Source organism: Cervus canadensis, chromosome 11 (genome assembly GCF_019320065.1).
Source record: "Cervus canadensis isolate Bull #8, Minnesota chromosome 11, ASM1932006v1, whole genome shotgun sequence".
Lineage (NCBI taxonomy): Eukaryota > Metazoa > Chordata > Mammalia > Artiodactyla > Cervidae > Cervus > Cervus canadensis.
In genome coordinates, this window is record NC_057396.1 from 25,019,805 (window position 1) to 25,046,133 (window position 26,329).

At 50.6% G+C, this 26,329-nt stretch overlaps 1 protein-coding gene across 1 annotated transcript; it reads right to left on the minus strand.

Annotated features, from left to right (window-relative positions):
* Positions 1–3: 3 nt before the first annotated feature.
* Positions 4–25,127, minus strand: BACE1 (beta-secretase 1). The gene is made up of 9 exons (XM_043480909.1): positions 24,364–25,127; positions 9,909–9,997; positions 8,308–8,524; positions 7,710–7,847; positions 6,878–7,012; positions 5,823–5,924; positions 5,347–5,496; positions 4,913–5,084; positions 4–4,276 (listed from the first exon to the last, which is right to left on the minus strand). Exons 1-9 carry the CDS (start codon positions 24,622–24,624, stop codon positions 4,035–4,037), a joined length of 1,506 nt encoding a protein of 501 aa, XP_043336844.1. The 5' UTR covers positions 24,625–25,127; the 3' UTR covers positions 4–4,034.
* Positions 25,128–26,329: the final 1,202 nt, after the last annotated feature.

Genomic DNA, 26,329 nt, shown 5'->3' on the forward strand with positions numbered 1-26,329 from the left:
GGCTTTTCATTTTGAATGTTTTACTGTATTAACACTCATTATTTGTATATGACATTAGGTTTACAAGATAGTCTGTTTTACATCAGCAAAATTCACAGTCCAAGAATAATAGTGTAACCAGGTCCCATTGCCCCCATGCCTCCCACAGACTTCTGTCCACTCTGCCTCCTGGGTAGTCATCTCTGTAGAAACTAGCACAGCCCACAGGTCTGTTCTGGGCCACGCCCTCTGTTTCCACCACTGCCTTGGCTTCTGGTCAGGCTCTCACAGACCAAGCTTGTGAAGTCCTCACCTCTTCCCCTTCACTTCCGGTGTCCTGGTCTAGCTATTCCCTCTTCCCCCTGAAGGTTAAGGCAGTTGGTTCACAACCAAGTTGTTTGGTGACCTTGAGTGAGTTCCAGGCAGGCACTGGGGTGAGGAGATGTCTGTGCAAAATTACTTCCAGAATGATCATGGGATACAGGTTTGAATTTTTGAAGCCAGAAAGCTATGGGGACATGTGTCCTATCAGGGAGAAAATGGAGACCAAAGTAATATGAAGAAGGGAGGTTAGATTTCAAGTTTATAAGTCATTTGTTCTGTGGATAGCTAGTTGGAACTGAGTCATTTTTCCACCTCTGTACTGAGCACTTCCAGTTCCTAGGTTTATACTTGGGAAAGCTGAGTTTCTATTAGAGCTTTGAATCTTCTCCTATCCTTTTATCTTTACTCTTAAAGGAAATGACTTCAGGCGAATTCTTTACCAGTTGAGCCAAGATTACTGGCTCAGCTCAGAATACCAGGGAAGTCCAAGAATACTGGAGTGGGTGGCCTATCCCTTCTCCAGGGGATCTTCCCGACATAGGAATTGAACCAAGGTCTCCTGCATTGCAGGCAGATTCTTTACCAGCTGAGCTACCAGGAAAGCCCAAGTAAAAATTAAGCATTAATAAAAACTTAGCTCCAGGGAAAGGATATTATTATATTACCAACAGCTGACTTTTTCCCATTCTTGGACCTGGAAATGCTTATCGGCACTGGCAGTACATATGAGGGTAGCAAAGACTTTTCCTGTCAGAGCAAATAATTCTCTCCTCTGTGTTTATGTGACTCTTCCTACTTTGTCTTTCACCCTGGCCTGTCAGGTCGTGAACATACTCTTTCTCCTCTCTTGTCTCACTTGCCCAGGTCTACTGACTGGCATCAGTATAAGGAGCTGGATTTCCCGGGATCTCCTTGGCATCTTGTAGGGTGATTGAAATGGCCTGAACACTCCCCACTGTAGAGGTCAGATGACCCACTTTCTTTGGTTCATGACATATTAATGTCTCCCGTTTGGTAGCTATTATGAACATGATAGCTGGAACATCATGAACATCATGGAACTGGAAGACCAGTTCCTTTGTTTTTTTCACTTGGGGGAGGGATTCATTTTTTATCTTGTAATCTTCAGATTTTATCTCCCCTCAACTTTGCAGCAGCCTTTGGGCCACTCGCTGTATGTTTCAATATCCCATGAAAATTTAGAAATTAGAAATGGGTATAAAGAATATTCTGTTTCTTTTCCACAAATCCTTGACACCAAAGGAGTAAAGAGAAAAAAGGAGGGGGTGGGGGGCTTAACTGCTTCCTAGTGAAAGCCCCTGGAAAGCCAGCGCCACAGGGGGACAGTGTGGTGGAAGGTGTGCATGGCCCCGGGCCCCTTCACTCTCTGCTCTTTCTTGTTCAGGATCCATCCAAAAGCAACACTTAGGTTTTGGCCACCGTTGTTCTCCCTTTTCCCTCTGTCCCCTGGCCTGCATTGGTACAAGCCACACAGACCCATGGGGAAGGCCCCTGATGGAGAGAGTGGAGATGGCACAGTCATTTTTCTGGCGTAGATTTAAAAATAGAAATATATCGTACATATTTTTACAAGCAAAAAGCTGTGGTCAAGATTTTTTTTACACTTCAGAGTTCATGGTTTCAGGGTAAGAAAGGAAGAAACTGTGAAAAGAAAAATAAGTACAAGTTTTCTCTTTTAAAAGAAAAAAAATCAGACAATGAGTCTTATTAATGAAGGGGTTGAGTTTTATGCCCTGGAAAGAGCTGGGGAAAGCCAGTTTTCCCCAACATGGGTCAAAAATTATAAAGCAGAACGTGGCATTTTCATTTCATAGAAGCAATTCTGGAAGTTTATTTACACAGTAAGTTCGGAACCGGAAGTGGACAGTCTCCAATCTTCCTGTCAGTCTCTGTGGTCATGGGGTGTTCCCAGCCAGTCAGAGTAGCATCAAGTGCAGTGGGAATGAAGAGGACTCGGATAAAAACTGTGACTCAGTATTCTTGTTTTATTGGTTTATGGCTTGTGGGCAGCTGACTGAGACCAGGATCTCCCGAGGCCCTCCTTGTGTTTCCCTCTGCCTCTTCTGCAGGTATTTCCACTCTCTGCAGGTCCCATACCTGGAAGCAGTGTTGACCGAATAGGAATAGGATCCAGTGGAACAGTCAGAGAAATCAGCTTTTCCCACTAACACTGGTCTAGTCCACTGGCTTAGAACTGATAGGGAGGAAATGAACTTGGTCCCCACTGCCTAGCCCAAGAACCAGCCTGGGTGCCCAAGTCGTGTGGGGAGTGGGAAGGAAAGAGCAGGATGGGGCAAAGGATGGCCTCCATCAAGGGATTCTTGTGGTGAAGGGAATCAGAAAGCCTGGGGGCTGCTATCCTTTTTCCACGCAGCCTTGATCCTGAAGGTGATGCTGCTGGAGCCAGAAAGCCCTGCGTTCCCGACACTCTTGGCATAATACTAGTGCCACTGTGGGATGCTTTAGCCAGATAAATGAGGGCGCCCTTGAGAGGGTGAGAAGGCAATGAAGCTGCTCTGATTATGTCAAGATCTTATTACCACTTAACAGCTGAACAGAAAGAAATCCAGGCAGGGTTACAGAGCATCAACTCTGTACCTGTTGAATGAATCTCCAGGATTCTGCTTTCAAGGATTAGAGAGGAGAGAACTCCTATCTGCTCTTAGCACCTCAGCTGCGAAGCTCCAGAGGAATGGGGCTTGGGGGGTGAACAGGCAGCCAGGAAGACAAAGTGCAGCCCTATTGTGTTTGCTCTCTTCCGGATGATTTCCTGCAGGGCATCTGGGGCTCCTGGGGTTGAGGATTTTTCAGTGCTGCCTATCACATGTAGAATAGAGGGTTCAGGTAGGGACTCATTTGTCAGATGGAACTTTTTAGTGGGCACTTTTCCTTTAAGAGAGCTAAAAAGAGCTTTTTGGCTTGAGAAGCCCTTTTTCCCATCGCACTTTTGGTCAGGCTGCAACCACAGAAAAGAAGACACTGGGAAGCAACACCCATCTTAGAAGATGGGTTCTGTCTTGGAGATGCTGTCTAAAACTGGGCCTGGCGAGCAGTCACTTTCTAACCTTGCCTAGCATTGATCCCAGCTGTTCCCTGTCTTTGCACTCCCTCTCTTTCTCCTCGTCCAGCCACCCCCATTTGTACAAATTATTTGTACAAATTGTTTTTTAATTATTTTTTAATTCAAGAGGCAGTCTTTGCACCAAGGTTAGGTTTGTCTATACAGTCCCTATCTCTAAAGCAAGTAGCAAACTGTGCATCCATCCACTCCCGCTGACTGGCCAGCAGGGAAACAAGATTGGCCCTTGCTCTGCCAGGGTACTGCAGAGACACCTGTGGGCGGGTCACCTTACTTGCAGAAGTAAGAAAAGGAGAATACTTTGGGTTGGAGACTCTATAAAGGGATGGTGGTCAAAGGTTCAGGGCTGAAGTTTCAAGGAGCAGGATTTCCCAACTCAAGTTTGAGGTGACCAAGAGGATTCCCGCTGGCAGAGTACTTCTTTCTTCCCTGTCCTGGTTCCTACAGGTGCAGTCCCTGCAACCCACCTTGCCAGCGTTTCCTTCTTCTCTGTCAAGACAGAGGCATTTGTGGGTGGGCGAGGCTCTTGAGGTGCCCTGGCCACAGGTACCGTCTGTGTCTCCTCCTCGTGACGAAAGTGAACCACCAGATGTGGTTTGGGGGTATCTCTCGCTCCTGCCTGCAGGCCTCCTCACTTCAGCAGGGAGATGTCATCAGCAAAGTCGTCGTGCTGATGGCGCAGGCAGCGGAGGCAGCGCCACTGGCACACCATCAGGCAGAGGGGCAGCATGAAGAGAGCACAGATGGCGGCCATGACGTAGGCTATGGTCATGAGGGTCGACTCATCCGTCTGTGGGATGTTGTAGCCACAGTCTTCCATGTCGGGGGTGACGAAAGGGCCTTCCACCGCCGCTGTCCTGAACTCATCGTGCACTGGGGAAAGGGCGTATGTGAGTCACAGAGCAGCTAGGATTACACAGCAAAACGAGCTTCCTGGGACAGGCCTTGAAACCAGCCCTTGAGGAGGCTGTAGAATCTCCCTTCTGGGTGATACTTAGGCGCAGGACAGACAGCCATTGCTAGTGGAGGCCCGGCTTTCCCTGCTCCAGGTCACTGGGGGCAGCAATCCTTTCCTGTCTACCTGTCCAGTAGGAATGATACCTCAAATCCAGTCATTCTAAGTTGGCCAAAAGGCCAGCCCCACGTATACCTAGTAAACTCGTGCTCCTGCTGAAATTCAGTGGCAAGCCCCTGCTAGTCGTGTTCAACTCTGGCATATGGCAGCTGACAGGGTCACCGCTGGCCCAGCCTGCTGCTTGTGGATCTAGACCTTTCCGGGGTGCCAAAGCAAGTGTTACTGCTCCGAGTCTCCAACAGAGGTTGCCAGTCCAGGCAGGGGTCACCATGCCAAGCGACCACAAGGGAAGCACAAGCACTGACACTAGCTTTTACACAATGTGTGGACTCTGGCTTGAGGTACCTCCCTCCCAGACTGACAGGGGTCTGGTGCCCTCACCGCTGGACAGGGAGAATAGACTGACCCCACACCCTCATCCCTGGTGCTCTCACCATGGCAAACACTGACAGCAAAGCCAATTCGTTTCCGGGCCCGATCAAAGACAACGTAGAAGCCCTCCATGATGACCGCTCCCATGACAGTGCCAGTGGATGACTGTGAAATGGCGAACTTGTAACAGTCGTCTTGGGAGGTGGCCACATCTTCCACTGGCCGCAGGTATTGCTAAGGATAAGCAGTCACAGAGTAAGAGTTCGTATTTTCCTCTCTTCCACCCCATCTCTGCCTTCTTGGTGTCGATGCCCTTAGGCTGTGTTTTCCTTTGCCAGCCCCGAGCTCCACGGGTTTGGTTTCCCCCAGAGCCCTTTCCCACTGGGCCCTCATCTATTTTGTCTTCCAGGTTCCAGGAAGCCAGGCCTGCTCACCATCTCTTAGTATATAGTTTGTTCTTGTCCTGGGATCCCACTGATTGAGGCTAGGGACATACCTGTGGAAGGATGGTGATGCGGAAGGACTGGTTGGTGACCTCACCCATTAGGTAGAGTGAGATGACTGGGAAAATGTTCCACGGGGTGGTGCCTGCTTGCCAGCACACCAGCTGCTCCCCTAGCCAGAAACCATCTGGGAACTTCTCCGTCTGTGTTGGCAAGAAAGGGATAACAATGAGACCACTTCGCCCCTCCTATTTTCAGATCACACTTACTGGGCCCTGTACATGCTTTTCTGTGAAATATCTAAACCTAGGGATGCTAAGCCAAAACCCAAGGACTAGAGGAAGAGAGCAAGAGTGAAGGCTAAACTGACCAGGGAGATTGTGTGCCAACAGACTGAGGCCCATAGCAGAGAACCCCTTTTAAGTGATCTAAGTAGAGGGGTCTGAGCATAGGCGTCTTGGCTCTTGTGGAGGACTGTGCCCCTCGTGACACTGTCATCTCTTGTATCCCTGTCCTTAGTCCCACTGACCGAGGAGGCTGCCTTGATGGATTTGACAGCAGCTTCGAACACTTTCTTGGGTAAACGAAGGTTGGTGGTGCCACTGTCCACGATGCTCTTGTCATAGTTGTACTGAGAGGAGAAGAGAGGTTAGCACATCAAAAGGCTTTGTGATGCCAGGCATTGGCCAGAATCGGAGGGGTGAGTCTGACTGCTGGGGGTCCTTCCTGGGTTGGCATCCTGGCTTTGCCACTTCTTTGGTGGATCTCTTTGGGCAAGTTACTGAACATCTGTGCCTCAATTTCCTCATCTGTAACATGAGGAGAATAATAGTACCTACCTCAAAGAGTTATTATAAGCATTAAATAAATTAATATATTTGAAGTGCTGAGAATTGTGCCCAGCACATAGGAAGCAGTCAGTAAACGTTAACTCGTATTTTCTTGGATGGGTAGACATTCTCCAAATCTTGAAAATAAAAAAAACATCTTGTATAATACTTTTAACTTTTCATAATAATACATTTGTATCTGTTCTAACTTAACCTACATTAAGAATCTAGGTAAGGAATGCCCAAATAGTTCAACTGCTGGTTCCTGCCCTGTGTCAAGCACTGGGATAAACACTTTATTCATTTTCTCTGTTTTCACCACAATCTTTGGAAAAGCTGTTTTTACTTCCATTTTGCAGATAAGGAAACTGAAACACAGAATAGTAACTTGCTGAGGGCATGTAGCTAGAACAGAGCTAGAAACCAAGGCTCTCTGACTCTGAAGCCAGAACCTTCTACTGCATCCTGTCACTCTGCCTTTTGGACCACTTGCCCAGGGCCACTTAGCAAGACATGCTTTTTCCTTACCAGACATTAACCCACGTGGGCCCTGGGGAAGGGCACTGCCAGTGCCTAGCCCCAAACCTCTGGCCCTGCTGTGACTGTTAGGCTCCTGGCAGTCCCGCGCTCAGCCCCCAGCCCTCCTGCAGGTCCTGCCCCTCTGCGGCACCCTCCCAGCCTCATAACTCAGGGTCCGGCCTCAGGCTCTGTTCCTCCCCCTTGCCTCTCCCTGCTTCCCCCTGGGTTTTGTTACCTCCTTGCAGTCCATTTTCAGATCCTGTCCATTGATCTCCACCCGGACGATGATCACCTCATAATACCACTCCCGCCTGATGGGAGTGTACCAGAGGCTGCCCGTGTACAGTGAGTGGTCGATACCCCCAATGATCTAGGGGAAAAAAAGGCAGTATCCGTGAGCCGACACAGAAGGACAGCAAGTCACCCAGAGTGCCAGCAGTAGGAGCGGCCATTTCAGGGTTGGGAGGAGCGGCGGGGCAAAGCCCTCTGCACATCCGCTTTCTCATTTTCCTGCATCTAATCAGACCCTGTCCTAAAGCGATCAATACTTTCTTCAGTGTATCAAGGATGTGTTCAGGGGAGGAGGCTTTCCAGGATTTTTAATTACTTGTTTCAGAATCACACAACCCTTGATATAAAGTTATTTAAACCTAAACTGGCACAATAAATGTGGAGTGAATGATAACTTGCTTCTATTACAAGTTTTATTTTCTCTGCTTGTTGGAGATAGAGAACCATTCACCAGTTGTCCTAATTAATTAATAAATAGACTTTTAAACTCCTTACATCTCTGCCTTCTGATCATCAGACTGAATCGTCTTGATTTGAGAGGCCTTATTTCCACTTCCTTTGAAATTTTCCTAATCCTCTTTCCTCCTTTCCAAGTTTACCATAGGTGCCTCAAATCCTTTCTGGAATAATGTAGAGAAGACAAGGGCGGAAGAAGAAAAGTGGAGGCGGGGACTATACAGAGGTTTCTCTTGATTCTCAGTAATGGAGCCCAAGGCTGTGGTGGAGCCTCAGAGGGTGGGAAGCAGGGGGGCTCCTCTCTCCTAGGACCTACTCACCATACTCCCTCCAACTGAGGCCAGCGCTTCCGACTGGTTGAGGGGGAAGCCAGCGCCGCAGAGCTGCAGGGAGAAGAGATTGGGCACGTGGGTCTGCTTCACCAGGGAGTCAAAGAACGGCTCCAGGGAGTCATCGGGCTGTGGCAGAAAGAGACAAGGAGTGAGTCCTGGCTCAGAGGGCCCCAGTGGAAAGAGGAACAGGGCGGGGGGCAAAAGCAAAACTTGGGAGGATGTTCCTGGGGAAAGACCATCTTAAGGTACTGAGATTTGGTGGTGAGAGGGACAGCAAGACACACTGGCAGTGCACACAGAAAAGATCTACAGGATCGTTGATTCCCATCGGCTTAACCTGTCTGAGTTATGGGGGCCTCTTATTCTTAAAGATCTGAGAGTCAATAGAAAAAAACAGCCTGTTCCTCTACCTGTCAGCATAGTTCAGCCCCCTGTATGGATGAAATTCAGACTGCCACCCTGTCCACTTGTCAAGCAATTCTTTAAGCTGATTTGTTTCCCTCCCTTATTCAGTTCCCTCCCACCCCTCCTCTCCTCCAACTCCATCCCTGTGCAGCGTGCAGACAGAGTGCCTTGTTCCTCTCACCCGGGCGATTTCCGCGTAGGCTAGCCCCAGGATGCCCTCCCAGTTGGAGCCATTGATGAAGAACTTGTCTGATTCCGTGATGGCAGCAATGTTGGCACGCACGGTGACATTGGGGCCGTGGGGGATGCTCACCAGGTCGGTGCCCAGCTCCCCCTCCCACTTGCCCTGGGTGTAGGGCACATACACGCCCTTCCGGAGGTCCCGGTACGTGCTGGACCTGTGCAAAGGAGGCAGAGATCTGTGGGTGCGTAACCACAACCAGTACAGGGATCCGGCATCCTACCTACTCCCTTGTGCCTAATCTCATCCCAGGTATCTACACCCTGCTGTCATTCTGCTCCACAGAGCAGCCGTAGATGATTCACTCAGAACAGAATGTCAAGTGACCTTGCTTGGGGCTCACTGTCCTGTGTCCACAGCTCATATTCCTATATCTGGAGCTCAGGCCCTGCCAGAACAAGCCTAGGCTTTGTGTATTGTGCCTGCTGCTGCGGAAGGGACAGCTAGCAAGCATCTCCCACCTCTCACCCCCTGACCTTATCTCGCTCCTAAAGAAAAGGCGCCGTTGATTCTTGCTGCCTTGGGACCTGGTGGTACCATCTGAGTGGTAGAGAAAGTACCAGGCAGGGTGAGTGTAAAATCTCTTCAGCAAGTTCGTCCAAGGACAGGGTTTGCACCGGCACCTCAGCAGGGTGGGTAGGCAAGGCACAGCCCTTGTAGGAAACATGCTCATACCATGTGTCTCCCTGCCTGTGTGGGATCACACCAACCAGGGCTGGTGTGTGAGTGATGGGGCAGCGAGGGGACACAGATATGGAGTGAATGCTCTTTCCCTCTTCCTGACCACGCCCCCTTCCCTGACTGCTTTCTTGAGGTTGGAAAGTTAAAGGGGAGGGGCCTGAGAAGGCGGCATTGGCATCTGCCTACAAGTCCAGGGATGGGATGTCAGCCTCCGCTCACATGTTTTCACACACAGATACACCTCTTCCTGCTCTTCTGTTAAAGGGGCTCCCAGATCACCCTTCACTGCCTCTCATACCTTAAAAGCCCACTTCTACTGTCACTCCCACACGTTAGTCAAGTCCAGCTGCAACTCTGGGGAGGCACAGGGAAGCATTTAGCTTTCAGTCCCTGATAACCAGGTCAGGCAGTGGGATTGTGGAAGGCTTGTCCTTCGCTTCCTTGCACTGTGTCAGGTGAGGACACAGCAAAGGGAGCTGTCGCTGCAGCGTGCTCAGCCTCGACTTAGATGGGTGTCAGAAAACAAGAGCCACTGAGGTCTGTGGGATGGAGCCCCTGTGCCTTGCAGTTAAGGCAGAGAGACAGGGGACCCCGAGATTGTACTGTGAGTTTTGGGGCTGCTCTCCTCCCTCCCTCCGCCAGGAAGTTGCCCTGTCTCAGAACTGAAGCGTGTCCTGGCCGTCCCTTAACTTCCCCTTCCACCCAGCCTTTCTACTCCCCATCTCCCTCCTGTCACTGGGTCACTGTCTGGGGAGCTGGTCCTTCTCCCTGCAGCTCCTCCCTGCCCAGATGCTCCTTGGCCCCGGGTCTTTGGGAAAGGGCCCTCCCCGCTTGCTCTCAGTACCCCGCTTGGTACTCACAGCTGCCTCTGGTAGTAGCGGTGCAGGAAAGGGTGGGGGGCGGCCCCTACTGCAAAGTTACTGCTGCCTGTGTCCACCAGGATGTTGAGCTGTCAGAGAGAAGGGAAAGAAAGATGTTAGGACAGGAGGCCTGGACTCACTCCCTTTGTTGCTCTGTCCTGTACTCGCCTCCCACCCCGGCCACGTGGTCTTCCTTTGGAGTGTCCAGGGTGAAGCTCCCAGATGCAGGACTGGACAGACTGGCCCCTGTTAGTACCAGGACCACAGACACGGAGGCATCCTGTGACAGCCTCCGCACGGCCTCAGAAGCCTTGTGTCTGCTGCTGTCTTCTCTGCAGAACTGGAATGTTTTCTGTGTCATCAGAGCCACGGCGCTGGCGCGTGCGTGTTTCCATCCCTGTTTCTGCCACCAGGTGCCCTTCCTCACCCTGGGTTCTGGCCCAGCCTGTCTGCAGAGCTCACCTCTTCCCCTCACCTCTGGTTCTAGGGGGCACGTCACCAGCAGGCAGCCTGGCTCATCCCCCTCCTGGCTCAGAGACCAGCTATTCTCGGAGCTGGCACTGGCCAGGGGCGCTGTGGGTACCAGGATGGCACAGGGAGACCACATGTTTCTGACCCTGCCTGCCAGAATGGAGCTCCTCACGAAGGGCTCCCTTCTGTCTCAGAGGTGACCCAGACGTAGGAGTCCCACTGTCAGAGGCAGTGGGGAGCCAGGAGCCCTGTGTGAAGCCCTGGTGTTGGCTCAGCAAAGACAGACAGCTGTCGTCCTGCCATTGCTCGCTGTGCGGCTCCTTTGTCTCTTCTTCCTCCTGAGGTGGCCCGACCCCTCCTCAGGTGGTCAGCCATTTTTTGATGCCTCCTCCATCCTCACAGGCAAAAGGAAAGGCCCTGGTCCTCAGGAGCACAGTGATCTGTCAAGTGAATCCTCTCTTGCCGACTTACTGTGTCCTTCACCTCAGCTTCTCCCCTGACCTTGGGGCCCTCCATTTCTGTATCGCTTCTCCTCAGTGCAGTGAAGTCAGCTGACCTTGGCTGTGGCAGGCTCTAACCTTGTCACCCTGGGCAGGTCACTGTGTTTCCCCCCACCATCCGGTTCTTTGGCTCCTTCCTGCTCTCAGTGGTCCTTTGGGGCTCTGCTGACCACACCTCCCCCAGCGCCCACTTGCCCAGCCCTCGGACCCCACCTCCTCCCCCATTCCCAGCCCCCACTCCTGGCCCGGCTCCCCTTTCTTCCCCAGCCCCTACCTCTCCCCTTGTCCCTCTCCCTGGTCTCTTAGCAGCCACCAGCCCCAGATGCTGCGCTTTCAGAGAGAATCAATAAAGCGGGAGGCACAGCAGTTCAGATTTCAATCAACCAGGTTAATGATTAAAAAGGCTGCTTCACCCACCCACTCCTCAGGACGCCCTCCCCCACCTTCCAGGACTCTGGTCCCCACCCCAGGGGCTGGCCTCAGGTTTACAGGGATCCCTGTTACCACTGGACCCCAAAGAAAGAGGGTCTCCTCCACACGCTGGTGCCCGTGGCTGGGTGGGGGGTTGGGGTGGAGTATGGGCGCCTGGCCGGCCCTAGGGGAATCCGACCACCCTTGACCCTGGAATGGCAGCCTTATCTGGGGGATTCAGGCCTCCCCACTCCTCCTCTCTCTCCTGTAGGGAGAAGAACCCTCTCTGCAGGTCCCTCCTTTTCTAGCCCGGAGCCCCCCCGACCCCCACCCCTGTCTCTCCTGGTGCCCTTCCAGTCCCAGCCTTTCTCCTCACCTGAGGAAGGTCTCCCTGCTCTGCCCAGGGAGGCAAGACCCCCTCCACTACTTCCCCATCCCTCTAACAAACCCCCACACCAGGAATTCAGGCTCCCGCTGCTCTCTCTGCCGCCTCCTCTGCACCCTCCACAAAAAAAGGGGAAACCAAAATAAACAGTTGCCATTTCCTCCCGAGCAAATATCCTTCTGCCAGTTTGCCCTTTGCACTGCGATCCTGCTTCTGAGAGAAGTGATTTTGGTCTGGTCCTTCCCACATCTCTATCATGAGTCCCCTGGGCAGCCTGAAAGGGGAGGGTTTACATGCAGCCAGATCTTAGCTGATGCCCTCCCCTTTTATTTCACCAAATGGGGGCCTCCAGATGGACCCCCCATCCCCCACAACTACCATTCCCACCTGTCCTTGCTGTGCGGTGTCCTACCTCTCAGCAGACCCTCCTCCTAGCTCAGGAGGATTCGACTCTCATGCCACCCCACCCCCACCCCCAAATCGTCGATTCTTCCTATTGGCATTTATAAATGCTTGTCCCTTCATTAAAAAAAAAAAAAACTTTACTCTCACACCCGCCTCCAGTCACCCTCTCTCTCCTCTCCCTTCACAACCAAAGTTATCGGACAAGCTGTCTTCATTTCTGCACCTCCTACTCATTCCGCAGCCCATCCTCAAACTGAGTCTCGCCTCTATCCCTTCCTCCGCTCTAGCACAGCCCTTACTACGGTTACCAAGAATTTCACGTCACCAAATACAAAAGACTGTTTTCAAATCAATCATCATCTCACTTGACTTCTCCAGAACATTCAATGCTGCTGACCCCTCCCTCCTTAATAGTTATTTTTTATTTGACTGTGCCAGTCTTGGTTGCGGCATGTGGGATCTAGTTCCCCAAATGGGGATCGAACCTGGGCCCCCTGCATTGGGAGCTTGGAGTCTTAGCCACTGGACCACCAGGGAAGGACCCCTCCCCCCTGGAAACACTCCTCCCTGTCACCCTGTTGCGTACTTTCCTCCCACCTCTCTGATGGATCTTCTGTCTACTCTGCAGGCTCACTTCAAGGCTTGGGCTTGGTCCGCTTCCTCTCCCACTCTGCTCTGTCCCCAGGCCATCTCGCCCATGGCAGCAGCTGCAATTACCACCTATATCCCTCTGACTCCTGAACTTAGAGCTCTAGGTTCTTCCTCTTTGTTGAACTGCCTCAAAGACACCTCAAATTTAGCATGGCCAGGGTTGACCTTACCTGGTCCTGCCCATCTGTCTTTTCTCCAAAGTTTGCTCTGTTAGTCACCATCCATCTGTTCCGTAAGTCAGCAACTTCAGAGACATCCTAACACCTTCCTCTTCACATCTCTATCCAAGGCATCAACGAGTCCTGTCCAGTTAAGCTTAAAGGCCTCTGAAAGTATTCTCTTCTTGCCAACTCTTTTGCCACCCCTGGCAGAGCTCTCATCATCTCATCCTAGAATATCACAATAGCTTCTCAACTGGTCTTGGTACATCCACCCTTGATCTCGCCAACTTGTTTCTGTACTGTGGCTAGATGTTCTTTCCAGAGTGTAGATGTGACCAAGTCACCCCCCCCCCATGTTTTCCTTTTGCTATTATAATAAAGATTTAAAGCTTTAATGTTTCATATAGAGCCCTTCATGGTCCAACCCTGCCTATTTGTAGCCAGTCTAGCTTGTCCCATACTTCCCCAAGTCCTCTGCCCACCAGCCACACTGGCCTCATTTCAGGTCCTCCAATCAGCCATGGTCCCTCCCCAAAGACGGTTGCATGGGTCATTCACTCTACGTAGACCATCCTCCTTTCCACTTGTAGTTCTGTCTACTCATCATCCTTCAGTCTGAGTTCAGAAGGGACTTCCTCAGGGAGAAAGAACAGGTCATATTCTCTTGTTAAGATGCCTCCATAGGACTTGCCACTGAATCTCACCTTTCCTTGTAAATCTAATTTTTTTTTAATGTCCATTGTGTCCCCAGTGGATATCACAGTGCCTGGCAATAAGTATATCTTATATATTTATTGGCTGTGCTAGGTCTTAGTTGTGGCATGCGGGATCTAGTTCCCTGACCAAGGATCAAACCCATGTCCCCTGCATTGGGAGTGCAGAGTCAGCCACTGAACCACCAGGGGAATTCTCATAAGTATTCCTTGAATTAATGAATGGTTAGAGGAAAAAAGGGAAAGAGCTAATCTACCCTATTTTCAGGGTAAGGGAGGGATCTCTCAGTGGCCCCCGAACTGTGGGTGTTTTTAGATTATAGGTGTGGCTTTAGCTCAGACCTGCCTTCCTCTCACCAGGTCCACTGGTTTGACCAGCAGCCTGGAGTCCTTGAATCATCTTAACGTCTTTCTCATCCCTTGGGGCCAGGTCAACTCAGAAGTCTCTGTAGCTCTGGCCTTGAGATGCCCAGAGGGCTGCAGCGTGGGGTCAGGACTAGGTCAGTGCCAATCACTTAACAAACAAGCATGTCCCTGGGGGCATTTGAGGGCTGGTAGCTTCACAGGGAAGTGCTAACAAGCCCCACAGGGACCAGCACACACCATTCTGCTCTATTGGCAAGGCTCCCCTAGAGGGGTTTGCAGCAGTAGGTCTTGGGTGATGAGACAGGCATGCAGCCGGTGAGTTCAGGGTAAACTCCTTGTCCCCCAAATCCCACCTGTCTTGGCCCCTCCTCTCACTCGCAGATGGGAGTTGCTTCCATTCTTCTGGATGGAAAGAACCTTCAGGAGTCATCTGTCTGTTTGCCTGGACAGATGGGAGCTTGTTCTCATTCTGAGAGTTCTCCAGTTATTAAGAGTTATTGTTTTGGCCAAACAAACACAACTTTTCTTGGCAGCCTATGTTAGGGTCTTACCACTTTTGCGTACCCCTGGGAGGGGGCTGTAACTCTGATTCTTTCTGCCAAAGGAAAGTTTGTTTCCTTCTATGTCGGCCTCAGAGTTTATGATGAAGAGCCCTTATATTCTCATATCACAAGCTTCTTGGTTGAGATATAGGAGCCTTTCTTCCATTTCACAAAGGAGAAAACTGAGATCAAGGGTAAGTAAGGATTTGACCCCTGTTGCACACAAGCCTTCCCAGGTGGCACTACATGGTGAAGAGCCCACCTGCCAGTGCAGGAGACATAAGGGACATGGGTTCGATCCCTGCAACAGGAAGTTCCCCTGGAGGAGGGCAGGACAATCCACTCCAGTATTCTGTGGAGACTCTTGTCTGGAGAATCCCATGAACAGAGGAGTCTGGTGGGCTACAGTCCATAGCGTTGCACAGTCAGACATGACTGAGGCAACTGACCACACACACAAGCCACAAAGCTTGGGTCGTTTGGTTCTGCCCATCCGTGAAAGTCTGCTCTTTCGTCTCCTTGACATTCCTGTCTCTCTCATTTGGAAAGGACAGGCAGATTGTTTCACTAGTGAATCACACCCGCTGTGTCCATGCCCTTGTGTGATCCCCTGTAACTTTGATGCCAGACTTGGCCACATTACTTGATTTGACCAGTGGGACATCAACAAAGGAGGAAAGCAGAGGTATAAGTGTGTGTGCACTGGGTGGGGAGGGCACTGGCCTCCTGGAGTGTGGCCCTGAAATTGTGTGTGAGGAGGCTCTGTCTTGCCTCCTTGAAGTTGAAAGACTTCATGGAGAAGGAGGTCCAGCCAGCCCAGCTTCATCTGACCCCCAAATAACCCACCAGCCACATGAGGAGCCCAGGTAAGCTCTTCCAGAGAACCACAACCAACCCACAGAATCCTGAGAGATGATGATTCTTGTTTTACTTTGTTACACTGCATCAGATAACTGATAAAAAAAAAACTTTCTGAATTAAATCCTGAGATCCTTGACTTCGGGGGCACCTAACCACTCATAGGTCAACTCCAAATACCATCTCTTGTCTCTTTCCCCCTCTCTCATCATGCTTCTCAAGTTTCACAGTAGCACAACCATCCGTCACCTGTGCATAGGCTCTTCCCTTTGCCTGAAATGTTCTCTCCCTGTTTTGTCAAACTTCTGCTCAACTTCCAAGTCACCATTTAAACGTCCTTTTCCCCAAAGGTCTTGCCCTGACGCCCCAGCCCAGCCTGGACTCTCACAGGTCCTCAAGAACACTTGTGCCGCTTCGTCTACCCCCTCATCCAACTTGAAACCATTTATTCAATGTCTGTGTGTCCCACACATGGCAAGCTCCACAAGGGCAGGGAACACATTTCTGAGCTAATTATCTAGTTCTTATCTAGCCCTCAGTAGGTGCTCTGTAACGATTTTTCTTAAACTGTAATTGTAACCATAATTGCCTCATTTGCTGCAGGTTTCTGTAACTGTAGATTCTCACTCTTAGTTCTCAGCCCTAGGGTCCTTTCAGGGGTGATTTCCAGTCGGAAACGGTGTATGGTGATGATGACAGTGGATGCCCACCACTGAAACTGACAGAGTAGACACCCAGGTTCTTAGAGCAATTGGAGTGACTTCAGGACTTGCTGGTCCCAGAGGCTTCTGAGTCAGCTTCGCCTGCTTCCCTAAGTGGATATCCCCAGACCTGAGTTTGCCCACGGCTGAGAGAGAGAGGCAAGGAAGGACACAAGGAGCAAGTCAGCAGCTGGGCATGGCAGAGGGCCAGCGCAGCGCACAGCTCCTGCCTCAAACTGAGTCCGGCAATTTTGTCCCATCCAGGCGCCTCCCACCTTGACCAAGTCAGCTGACCCGATAGAAATGGACTCCTTTTCCAGACATCCTCTGCTTCCACTTCGCTCTCCAGGCTGAAGCTGGCAATCAATACCTGGGAGCAAGTAGACTCCTTGGTCCTGGGCTGTTTTTTCTTTTTTTTCAAAGGAATCCCAAGGAGGCCAGGTCACCCCAAACCCTATCAAGGGTACCCTTCCCACTTTAGACAGGCTGCTCCGTTTCCCCCAGGCTCAAACCCAGCTCAACTAATATTTATCAGTGCTTCCTATTCAAATGCAATGATAGATGTAAATGGTCAAAAAAATATACATGCCTACTATTCTGAAACAACAGATCTAAGACAATGGTTTTCAATTTTTTTTTTGAAGCAACAGAAGCTTTTTCCAATCTCATGCAGTATTCCAGTGTATCAAAGAGAAAAAAGCAGAAATGCTGTGCTTGAAAGAGAGGTTTTACTTCCCGTAACTCCATCCCCTCCTTGCCTCGAAGTGTCTCTTTAGCACCTTCAGTCTCCACGGAACCCACTTAGGAAACCCTGCTCTGAGGGTACACAGCCACTGCTGCCTGCTTATTGTCAGAGGGTGTGTTCTTCCTGTTGTCTAACCTCATCCCATCCACAGCTTGCAGGGGCTGTAATCATCTCTGAGTCTGTCGGGTGAGAATGAAGCTGATCTCTGGCGTATACCCACTTTCCCCCATGGTGCCGAGTTGTGGTCCCTACATAGGTCTGTTTGCTTGAGCCATAAGGAGACGCCAGGGTTCAGGCCTTGGGCTATCTGGGGAAAACTCCAAAGGTGCTGGAGTCAAACAATTGGTAGCGTTCACCCACCCTGAGAGGCCGACCGAGAAGTCCAGCCTGTACGTGGTGGGGTTACAAGTGATCAGCAGACAGGGTAGCCACTGGGCCCTTCCTGCCAGGGGAAGCCCAGGGAACTCTAGGACCAGGAACGTGGTCTGTTTCCAGAACTGCCCCCTGCCCAGGCCCCCAAGCCAGGTGGCTCCCAACAGACAGAGAAGTTAGTTGTCAGGGAGGAAGCTTTCCTGGGGGATGTTTCTCTTCCTGGATTTTTAACCACAATTTTCTGCTTAGCTCTTTACCAGAGATACCAAAGAAGGGCTCCTGACTGCCTACCTTAGTGAGAGGACACAGTCTTTCTCAGTGCCCCCCACTCCCAGCTCTGAACTCTTTCCTTCCAGACCTGGGGAGGTGAAGGAGGGGACAGGGGTGAAAAGACAGCCTGAGAGTCCTAGCAGAGCCTTATGTACAGCTGAAGCCTGAACCCCAATCTAGAAGTCGCCTCCCAGTACTGAGGCCAGCACTGTCTGGGGTTGTTGGGCTTCAGGGTTGTCTAACTTAGAGGGTGGTTCTTTGAGTTCAAAGGTTTTCAACCTTTTAATTACCGAAACTCAATATGCAGGCCAATCAACCAAACCTGGAATTCCACTGTTTAAAAACAAAACTGACCTGTGCTGGGAGACTTGGAGGCAGGTGGGACAGGGGAGGGGGTGCCTGGTGAGTGAAAAGGTGGAAGATACAGAGTCTGCCTGCTTACCTGTCTCCTAACCTCTCCCTCTTCCTTGAGGTCCTGTTACCGAATCCCACAAATCATAGTTTGAAAATCATTCTAGGGAGGGGTCAGGAAAACCACTTTATGTCTTCATGGTTTTTTGATTTTTTAAAAAAAATTTATTTGTCTGCACTGGGTCTTAGTTGCAGCATGTGGGACCTAGTTCCTTCACCAGGGATCGAACCCTGACCCCTTGCATTGGGAGCATGGAGTCTTAGCCACTGGACCACCAGGGAAGTCCCTTCATGGGTTTTGAGATCCTGAATCTATATAGTTTTCTTTATTTTTTAAAGTATTTATTTATTTGGCTATGCTGATCTTTGCAACACTCAGGATCTTCAGTCTTCATTACAGCATGTGGGACCTAGTTCCCTGACAGTGATAAAAAATGGGCCCCCTGCATTGGGAGCATGGAGTCTTGGTCACTGGACCATTAGGGAAGTCCCACTTGTAGTTTTCTATTTTTCTGATTACTTTTCTTTGCTCTCTTGACCTCTGTACCCAATATTCTTCCCCTAATCATTTCTCTGTTCTCTCTCCATTCTCTCAAAGAATAAGTCTGCTAATTTGACTTCCATAGCTACCTCTGCAGGTGATCCTCAAATCTTCCTGTCCAGTCCCAACTTCTCTCCTGGTATCCAGATCCCCATTCTCAGCTGAGGGCTTCCCCGATGGCTCAGATGGTAACGAATCTGCCTGCAGTTCAGGAGACCTGGGTTCGATCCCTGGGTCGGGAAGATCCCCTGGAGAAGGGAATGGCAACTCACTCCAGTATTCTTGCCTGGAGAATCCCATGGACAGAGGAGACTGGTGGGCTACAGTCCATGGGGTCACAAAGAGTCAGAAATGACTCAATGACTAACTTTCACTTTGACTTTCATTCTCAGCTGGTTGCATCCACAAGAATTGTCCATTGGCATCTCAAAGTCAACCAACATGTCCCAGACTATAGAGTGCTAGAAAGAGCCAAGTATGTAGACTTGGAATCCAAAGATCAGGATTTGAATCCAGCTCTGTTCTTCTATAACTGAATAACTTGGAGCAAACCATTTAATCTCTCTGAGCCTCAGTTTCCTCTTCCCCAAAAGAGACATGCTAATACCTTGCCTGTGTAATGAAAGCAGAATAATAAACATGGAATTTTGGTAAACTGTACTATGCTTTAAACGTGCTCAATTGCTCAGTCATGTCTGCCTCTTTTGCACCTTCATGGACTATAGCCTGCCAGGCTCCTCTGTTCATGGGATTTTCCAGACAAGCATACTGGAGTGGGTTGCCACTTTCTCCTCAAGGGGATCTTCCCTACCCAGGGATCGAACTATGTCTCCCACATTTCCTGCATTACAAGCAGATTGTTTACTGCTAAGCCACCAGGGAAGCACGTTGTGCTTTGAAAGTTTGTTCCTTTTGTTGTCTATCCTGACACAAACACAGTCAGAGAAGTTCAAAGGAAGTGGACCTCTCTTCCCTCTCCCCTACCAGGGGCACGGAACACCCTGTTGACCTAACAGGTGATGCCATCTCTCTGAAGACCTCTCCTCCTTCACATCTTCTTTCAGACCCGTGTGTCCTAATTGAGATCCTCTTCTTAAACTCTAGACCATCCAAGTTATCCTCCAGCCTGGAACTGTTTTCCTGGAACCAAAATTCACTAGACCATCTCTCTGCTGCCTCTAGAATGAAGCCCAACCCCCATTCAGCCTCACAGCATCCTTATCACAACTTCCAGCTTCTTAGCATAGCTCATGTCTCTCTTTTTGAAGTTTTTCTCCCCAACCACTCTCCAAATAGCAAAGCTCTCTCATCTTTCTAGGCCATATTCAAATGCTACCTTTTCTAGCAAGCCTTTCCTAACACTGTCAGAAGTAGCTGCTGTATACTTCTAAGACTCACTGTTCTGTTTTTCTTTTTTTTTTTTTTTTTGGCCGTACCTTGCAGCATGCAGAATTCCCAACCAGGGAGCAAATCCACGCCTCCTGCAATGGAATTGCGGAGTTTTAACCACTGGACCGCCAGGGAACTAACTTCTCACTGTTCTTCTTTCTGTACCAATTGCACTTGGTCTTATGTGATATTTAGGTGCTTACATATCTGTATCTTACACCAAATCATGAGCGCTCCAAGGAGTGAGACTGACATATCCTTCTCTTTTGTACATGATAGGTGCTCAACAAATATTTGTTAAACTGAAAATTGACCACCGCCAGATTTCAACCCTAACAGTTAAATTATGAGCCTGTGTTTGGATAGTGATATGCATACCTTTCCAATGAGATGACATTCTTTCATTGAAGCGAAGAGAATGAAAATGCTTTCTCCAAGGGCTCCAGTCCTGCACTTAGAATGGCTCATCAAAAGTTCTACTTAGAGGTCTTACATTTTATTTATTCATTCGCTGAACACTTTTTAGGTGCCTTTTCTGAGCCTGATGCTATCATAGATATTAGCTAAGGAGAAATGAAACCCTGAAAAAAAATAATCAATTAAAAAGGACATTGTCCTCAAGAGCTTGGTGTTTTATGAAGTTTTTATGTCACAAAAACAGTGACATATGCTGATAAATGCAGTAAGGGAGATGAGAAAATGGAAGCAGGATCTCTAATAAACTCTCTTCTTCTTCAAGATACACAAATAGGTAGGTAGTAAGGCTGAATAGGGCTTTCCCAGGTGGCACTAATGGTAAAGAACCCATCTGCCAATGCAAGAGACATAAGAGATGCGGGTTTGATCCCTGGGTCAGGAAGATCCCCTGGAGGAGGGCATGACAACCCACTCCATATTCTTGCCTGGAGAATCCCATGGACAGAGGAGCCTGGCAGGCTGCAGTCCACGGGCTGCAAAGAGTTGGACACAACTGAAACGACTTGGCACAGCACACACGCAAGGCTGAGAGGGAAGTCAAGGGTGAAACAGGGTCCAGTTTATTGACCAGCCAACTGGCCAGTTATTTTTCAGTCCCCATTTCTTCTGCTAGAATCTTCAAATGGTTAAGACCTTTTTATATAATGCAGGAATTACTGGAAAGAACAAAACAATCTATATAGAGTTTATTTTAAAACTTTTATAAACTGTAACCATAAATACAAGGATATATTTGTATATCCGCACTCCTAAACCATCCCCTGCTGCCAACTTTCTCACAAATGGTCTTGTCATTTTCTAATTCATCCCAGATGGGAATCTTGAAATCGTCTTTGACACCTTCTCCCTCACCCTCACACCAGTGTTACCAAGTCTGGTCTATCTGCCTCACACTGTTCCTTGCAGCCTGGTCTCCCTCCCATTTCCCCTGCTTACAGCCTCACGCCATCCTTGTCACAGCCCTCCACACTTGGACCTTTGTGATAGAGCCTCCTGCTACCTGCATCCCTCAGTCCCATTCTTTCTAAAATTCAGGTGTCTCTTTCTAAAAGATTGCTTCTTTTGTCATTCTGCTGCACATATTCAATTTTCCCCTCACTTTAGCAGACCAAAGTCCGGCCTAGGTTTCTCACTGTCTCCTGAACAAACATGCATAAAGCCAAACACACATAACTCGTTCTCTCATTCACTGTGTCCTCACTTGGTCTCAGGGGGAGATGGTGGGAAGAAGTGGATACACAAGTGAAGCACACAGTTCGGGGGGACCTTTCTTCACTGAAACGGCCTTGCCCCTCCTATCCATCCTTCAAGACCATGCTCACAAATGCTCACAGCACATCTTTGTGAGACCTTGCCTGATTTTTACCTCCTCCAGGACATCTATAGGGATTTCCCTGGTGGTTCAGTGGTTAGGACTCCACACTTCCACTGCAGTGGGCATGGGTTCAATCCCTGGTTGGGGAACTAACATCCCGCATGCCGTATAATTCGGCCAAAGTAAATAAATAAAGTGAAGAAAATAACCCCTCCCTCAAAAGAGTATAGATGGAAAAAATTTAAATAAAAAAACGAAAGCAAAAAACACCTACAGCATCCACTCACTGTAGTACAGATCAGTAATTTTCAAACCTGAGATTCTGATTTAGGTACGGATGCGTGGTGCGAAGTCGCTTCAGTCATGTCTGACTTTTGTGACTCTATGGACCATAGCCCACCAGGCTTTGCCATCCATGGGATTCTCCAGGCAAGAATACTGGAGTGGGTTGCCATTTCCTCCTCCGGGGACTTAAATTTTCACTTCCATACTAAAGCTCTTTGAGGCAGAAAATATATTTCCTGTCTCTTTGTGGATCAGTCTCCCAAACCCCGCAGTTAATTCCCTGGCACACAGAAAGTGCACCCCAAGTTTCACTGGTACTTGTTCAGGGCACTGGGCCTTTCACATTCTCATTTGGTGCTTAAAAACCCCAGGGTCAGGAAAAAGGGGATCCTTCTCCCAGACTGCTGGAGGGAGAACTGAAATCACCGAAGAGCGCAGACTGGCTGGCATTGGCTTAGGAGCCGTAAGACAACCCACAGAGTTGCCTCATCTGCCACGGGCTCCTTGGGCTGGTTTTGAACTTTAAGCCCACTTTCCCCTTCTCCTGGGAAGGAGGGGGAGGGAACTGACACATTGGGAAATTGCTCTGTGTCAGTTCCTGGGCTGGGGGTGTGTACACTTTATCTCAAGGGTCCAAGGAAGTATGGTTAATAGGCCCCCCATTTACATCTTCTACATGTAAAATGTGGAGGCTCAGAACACTCAAGTTTTTATGCTTCCTTGCAGAACACAGAAGAGGTAGAAGTGGCCAGGCAAGTTAGAAGAAAGGGATTTCACATTTACTGGAGGTGAAGTATGTGTCCAGGTGCATTGTCTTAGGTGCTTTCACCTACAAAGTCTCCGTTAATCCTATCACCTTGCAAAGGAGATCTCATATCACCCATTTTAAAGACACAGCAAGAAGCTCCGAGAGGTTATATAATTTTCCCAAGGCCACACAGCTGGGAAAAGGAAAGGCTGTGGGTTGTGGAGGTGGCATTCTGGGTCTGTCTGACCCCAAAGCTCTTGTTGGTCCCACAGCCTGTCCTGTGTCCATGTCACAGGATCTATGCCCAATTTGCACGGCACATCTGTAGCAGAAACGGGAGTAGGAACCAGGTCCCACAGCTTCCTGCTCCCTCACAACACCTGGCCTCTGGTTGGCTCAGGCTGCTAGAGGCCTGGATTCAGGCTCTGTCCTTTCACTGACTCAAGTCTGTTGATAGTGCACAGGCAAGAGGAGGGGTAAGTGGGGGAGCCCAGAGCCTTGGATCTGCTGGTGGAGGGCAGTGGGAGATAGGCCTGGGTGGCCTGGACCTCGGAAGGCTCGCTTCCAACAGGTAATTGGGGAGCGGGGTGCGCTTCTCCCCCAGATTTGGCATAAGTGCTGTTGAGAAGTCCAGGGAGTGTAGCAGTTCCCTCTGCCCATAGACACACTCCCACCTTCACAGACCCTCCCAAGGACAAGCCTCCCAGACACAGATCTGGGGGAGGGGGGTGCCTCAGAGATGTGCAGGCTCAGATTCAAGGTGACACTCACCAGCACACACTCAGCCATCCTGTTACCTGTGCCCAGGCTCCCCCACCGAGGAAGCAAATGCTCACAGAGGTCAGCCACAGCATCCCCGCGGAGGGCTGCTCGTGGCCAACTCCTTCCCGGGCAGAGGCGCAAAGGTTGCACCCTCCATGGCCACCTAGGAGGTGCCTTGGAGGACTGTCAGGAAGCATGGGGCATGGGGACCTGGCAGGCAGTGTTTTCTCCATCGCTGCCACCCGCAAGCATCTATCGGCTCGTGGAAAGAGTCTCATGCTTAGAAGGGGGCTCTGGCTCCTTTTCTCTATGCAGTTTATGATCTGTCCTTTCCCCAGGCTCAGTTCAGTTCCCTCTGGCCAGTGCTCAGGGAGGCATTGGGTGGGGGAGGGGCTGGAGGGCAGGCTGCAAAGGGGTGGGGAGGAAGGAGGGACGGGAAGGCCACACTCAGCTCCCGGCTTCTGGCTAGAGTGGAGGTCACAAGAAACCTCGCTTCGCTGCCCTGCGGCCGCCCAGACAGAGGGAGAAAAGGGCTGATCCAACTCGTGCCAGGATCCCTTGGTCAGAACCCTAGATGCTGAGATTGGGCGACCAAGATCCAGAGCAGAGGGGTGGGGAGACTCAGGCATGGTGTGGGCTGACACCTGTTCACAGCCCCTATGGTTTGGACTCTTCCCCAGGTCAGGCCTCCCCCATCCACGTGTTTTTCTTGCCCCCAAATCCTTCCTGAGGGGCGTGTGTATAAGACTAGGAGTGAGGGGAGGACAGTCAAAGCCTGTGAGGGGAAGGGAAGTGGGGCGTGGGGCTTTGGGGCTGACTGCTGCCACTGTGATCCCAGAGGACATGTTTGGGAGGGGATCCCTCCAGCCCACACCATGCAGCTCCTGTTTTAGCAGGAGCCCCCCGCATGCTGCACCCCCAGCCTCTCTTCCTCGGCTCATGAGGAGGGAGGGTAGGGCTGGCCTGGCGACCTTACCGTCTGTGGGGGGCTGCCCACGGTCATCTCCACGTAGTAGCCCTGGCCGGACTTGCCCCTCAGGTTGTCCACCATCTCCACAAAGCTGCCCCTCCGGCCGGGCTCCTCGGACTCCTCGTCGGTCTCCCGGGGCAGCCGCAGCCCCAGGGGGGCGCCCCCCAGCCCGCTTCGCAAGGGCAGCCGGATACCGGGCTGGGAGCCGTGGGCAGGCAGCACCCCGGAGCCCATCCACAGAAGTAGCCAGGGCAGCGCTTGGGCCATGGTGGGCCCTGGCCTTGGGGCACTCTGGGCTCACTTTGGCCCACGTCCGTCCCTGGGGCCTGCCCCCAACTCTGGGTGCTAGAGGTGGCTTCTCAGGAGAGTGAGCAGGAAGGCATCAGGGCTCCAGAGCCTGCAGGCCCCTCGGTCGGCCCCTGGGCCAGGAGGTGGGGATCAGGCAGGAGAGATCCTCAGAGACAGGAGGGGAGGAGACGGCTCCGGAGCCCGGCTACATCTGGCTGGTGGTCCAGCCTCAGCGGTGGTCCGGGAGAGGCCGGCTCGGGCCCCCCGGGGGGCTGGGCGGGGCGGGCATGGCAGGTCCGAGGCTGCTTCCTTGGTCTTTCTGGCGGGGTGGCGGCAGGGGAAGGGTCAGGGGCTCCAGGCTCCTGCGGCTGCGTTTGCTGTTCAGGCCACCATAATCCCAGCTCCCAGCTCCCAGCTCCCAGGCAGCCCGGGGAGGCGGAAAGACTTGTGGTGGTGGCTGTCAAAGCCAAAGGGTTTTCGCTTTTCCCTGGGATCGCTGGGAAGTGTAGTCCTTCCACGGCAGGCAGCCCGGCTTCCGGGGTTGGTGAGGGGTCTGGGATGCCCTCTGCCGAGCTGGAGTCCACCCTGCAGGACCCTGGCAGCGCGGGAAGGGCCGTGGAGATGGAGTGGTGGCTGACGTCTCTCATTCCTTTAGTCCTTCACTGGGCAATTCTGGAGCACCCACTGTATGCCGGGCACTCTGCCAGGCCCTGGGGCCACGGAGAGAAATAAAATGCACATTCAGCACACAGAATGATGGGACTTTAAGGAGTAGGGGTTTGGGGGTGGGGAGGGTCCCTGGGAAGACTCACTGGGAGGAAGTGATATTTAATTTGAACCTTAAAGAATGGGTGGATTTTCTAAGAGCAGAGATTTGGATAGCAAGACTAAGGGATTTAGAAGCGTGTTCTTAGCAGCCAAAGGAAAGAGCAAGGTCAAAGGGGAAATGCAGAGAGTGTTCTGCCTTCACTGGAGCCTGCAACCTGCAGGCAGGTGAGAGCCACCTGGGGCTTCTCTCAGCTGAATCTTTTTGTGTCTTTGGTGCTCTACCCGCCCTCACTTCCACCCCCACTGAGGTGAATCTTCAAGCCCCTACTGATTTCTGTGATGTCAGTGAGCTGAAGGTTATGGCCATGCTCAGCTCTAAAGTGTTACCATCCCAAGAAGTATCTTTATGTTAATTGGTAAGAGCTTAAAACAAAAAGCTTTAGTGCTAAAATAGCTTAAAGGAGAAAAGTCATATGATTATATTAAAACATTATCAAATGTGAAAGCTATTGTCAAAATTCAGAAGTCTTGATTAAAGCCAAAGAGAAGCTTCTTAAACAAGATAATAGAAGAGCATGGAAAACATAACAGTAACACGCTAAAGTGATTCCCTCTGGTGGCTCAGATGTAAAGAGTCTGCCTGGTGTGAGCGAGACCTGGGAAGATCTCCTGGAGAAGGAAATGGCAACCCACTCCGGTATTCTAGCTTGGAAAATCCCATGGATGGAGGAGCCTGACAGGCTACAGTCCATGGGGTGGCAAAGAGTTGGACACGATTGAGTGACTCCACTTTAGGAAAGAGAAGATCATTATCACCACTCTTATCTCAGATTAGATCAGTCTAGCTAATTTGGTAAGATGAGAAAATGGAACAAATGTTAGAAAGCAAAGGATCATTATTTACAAATCACATAAT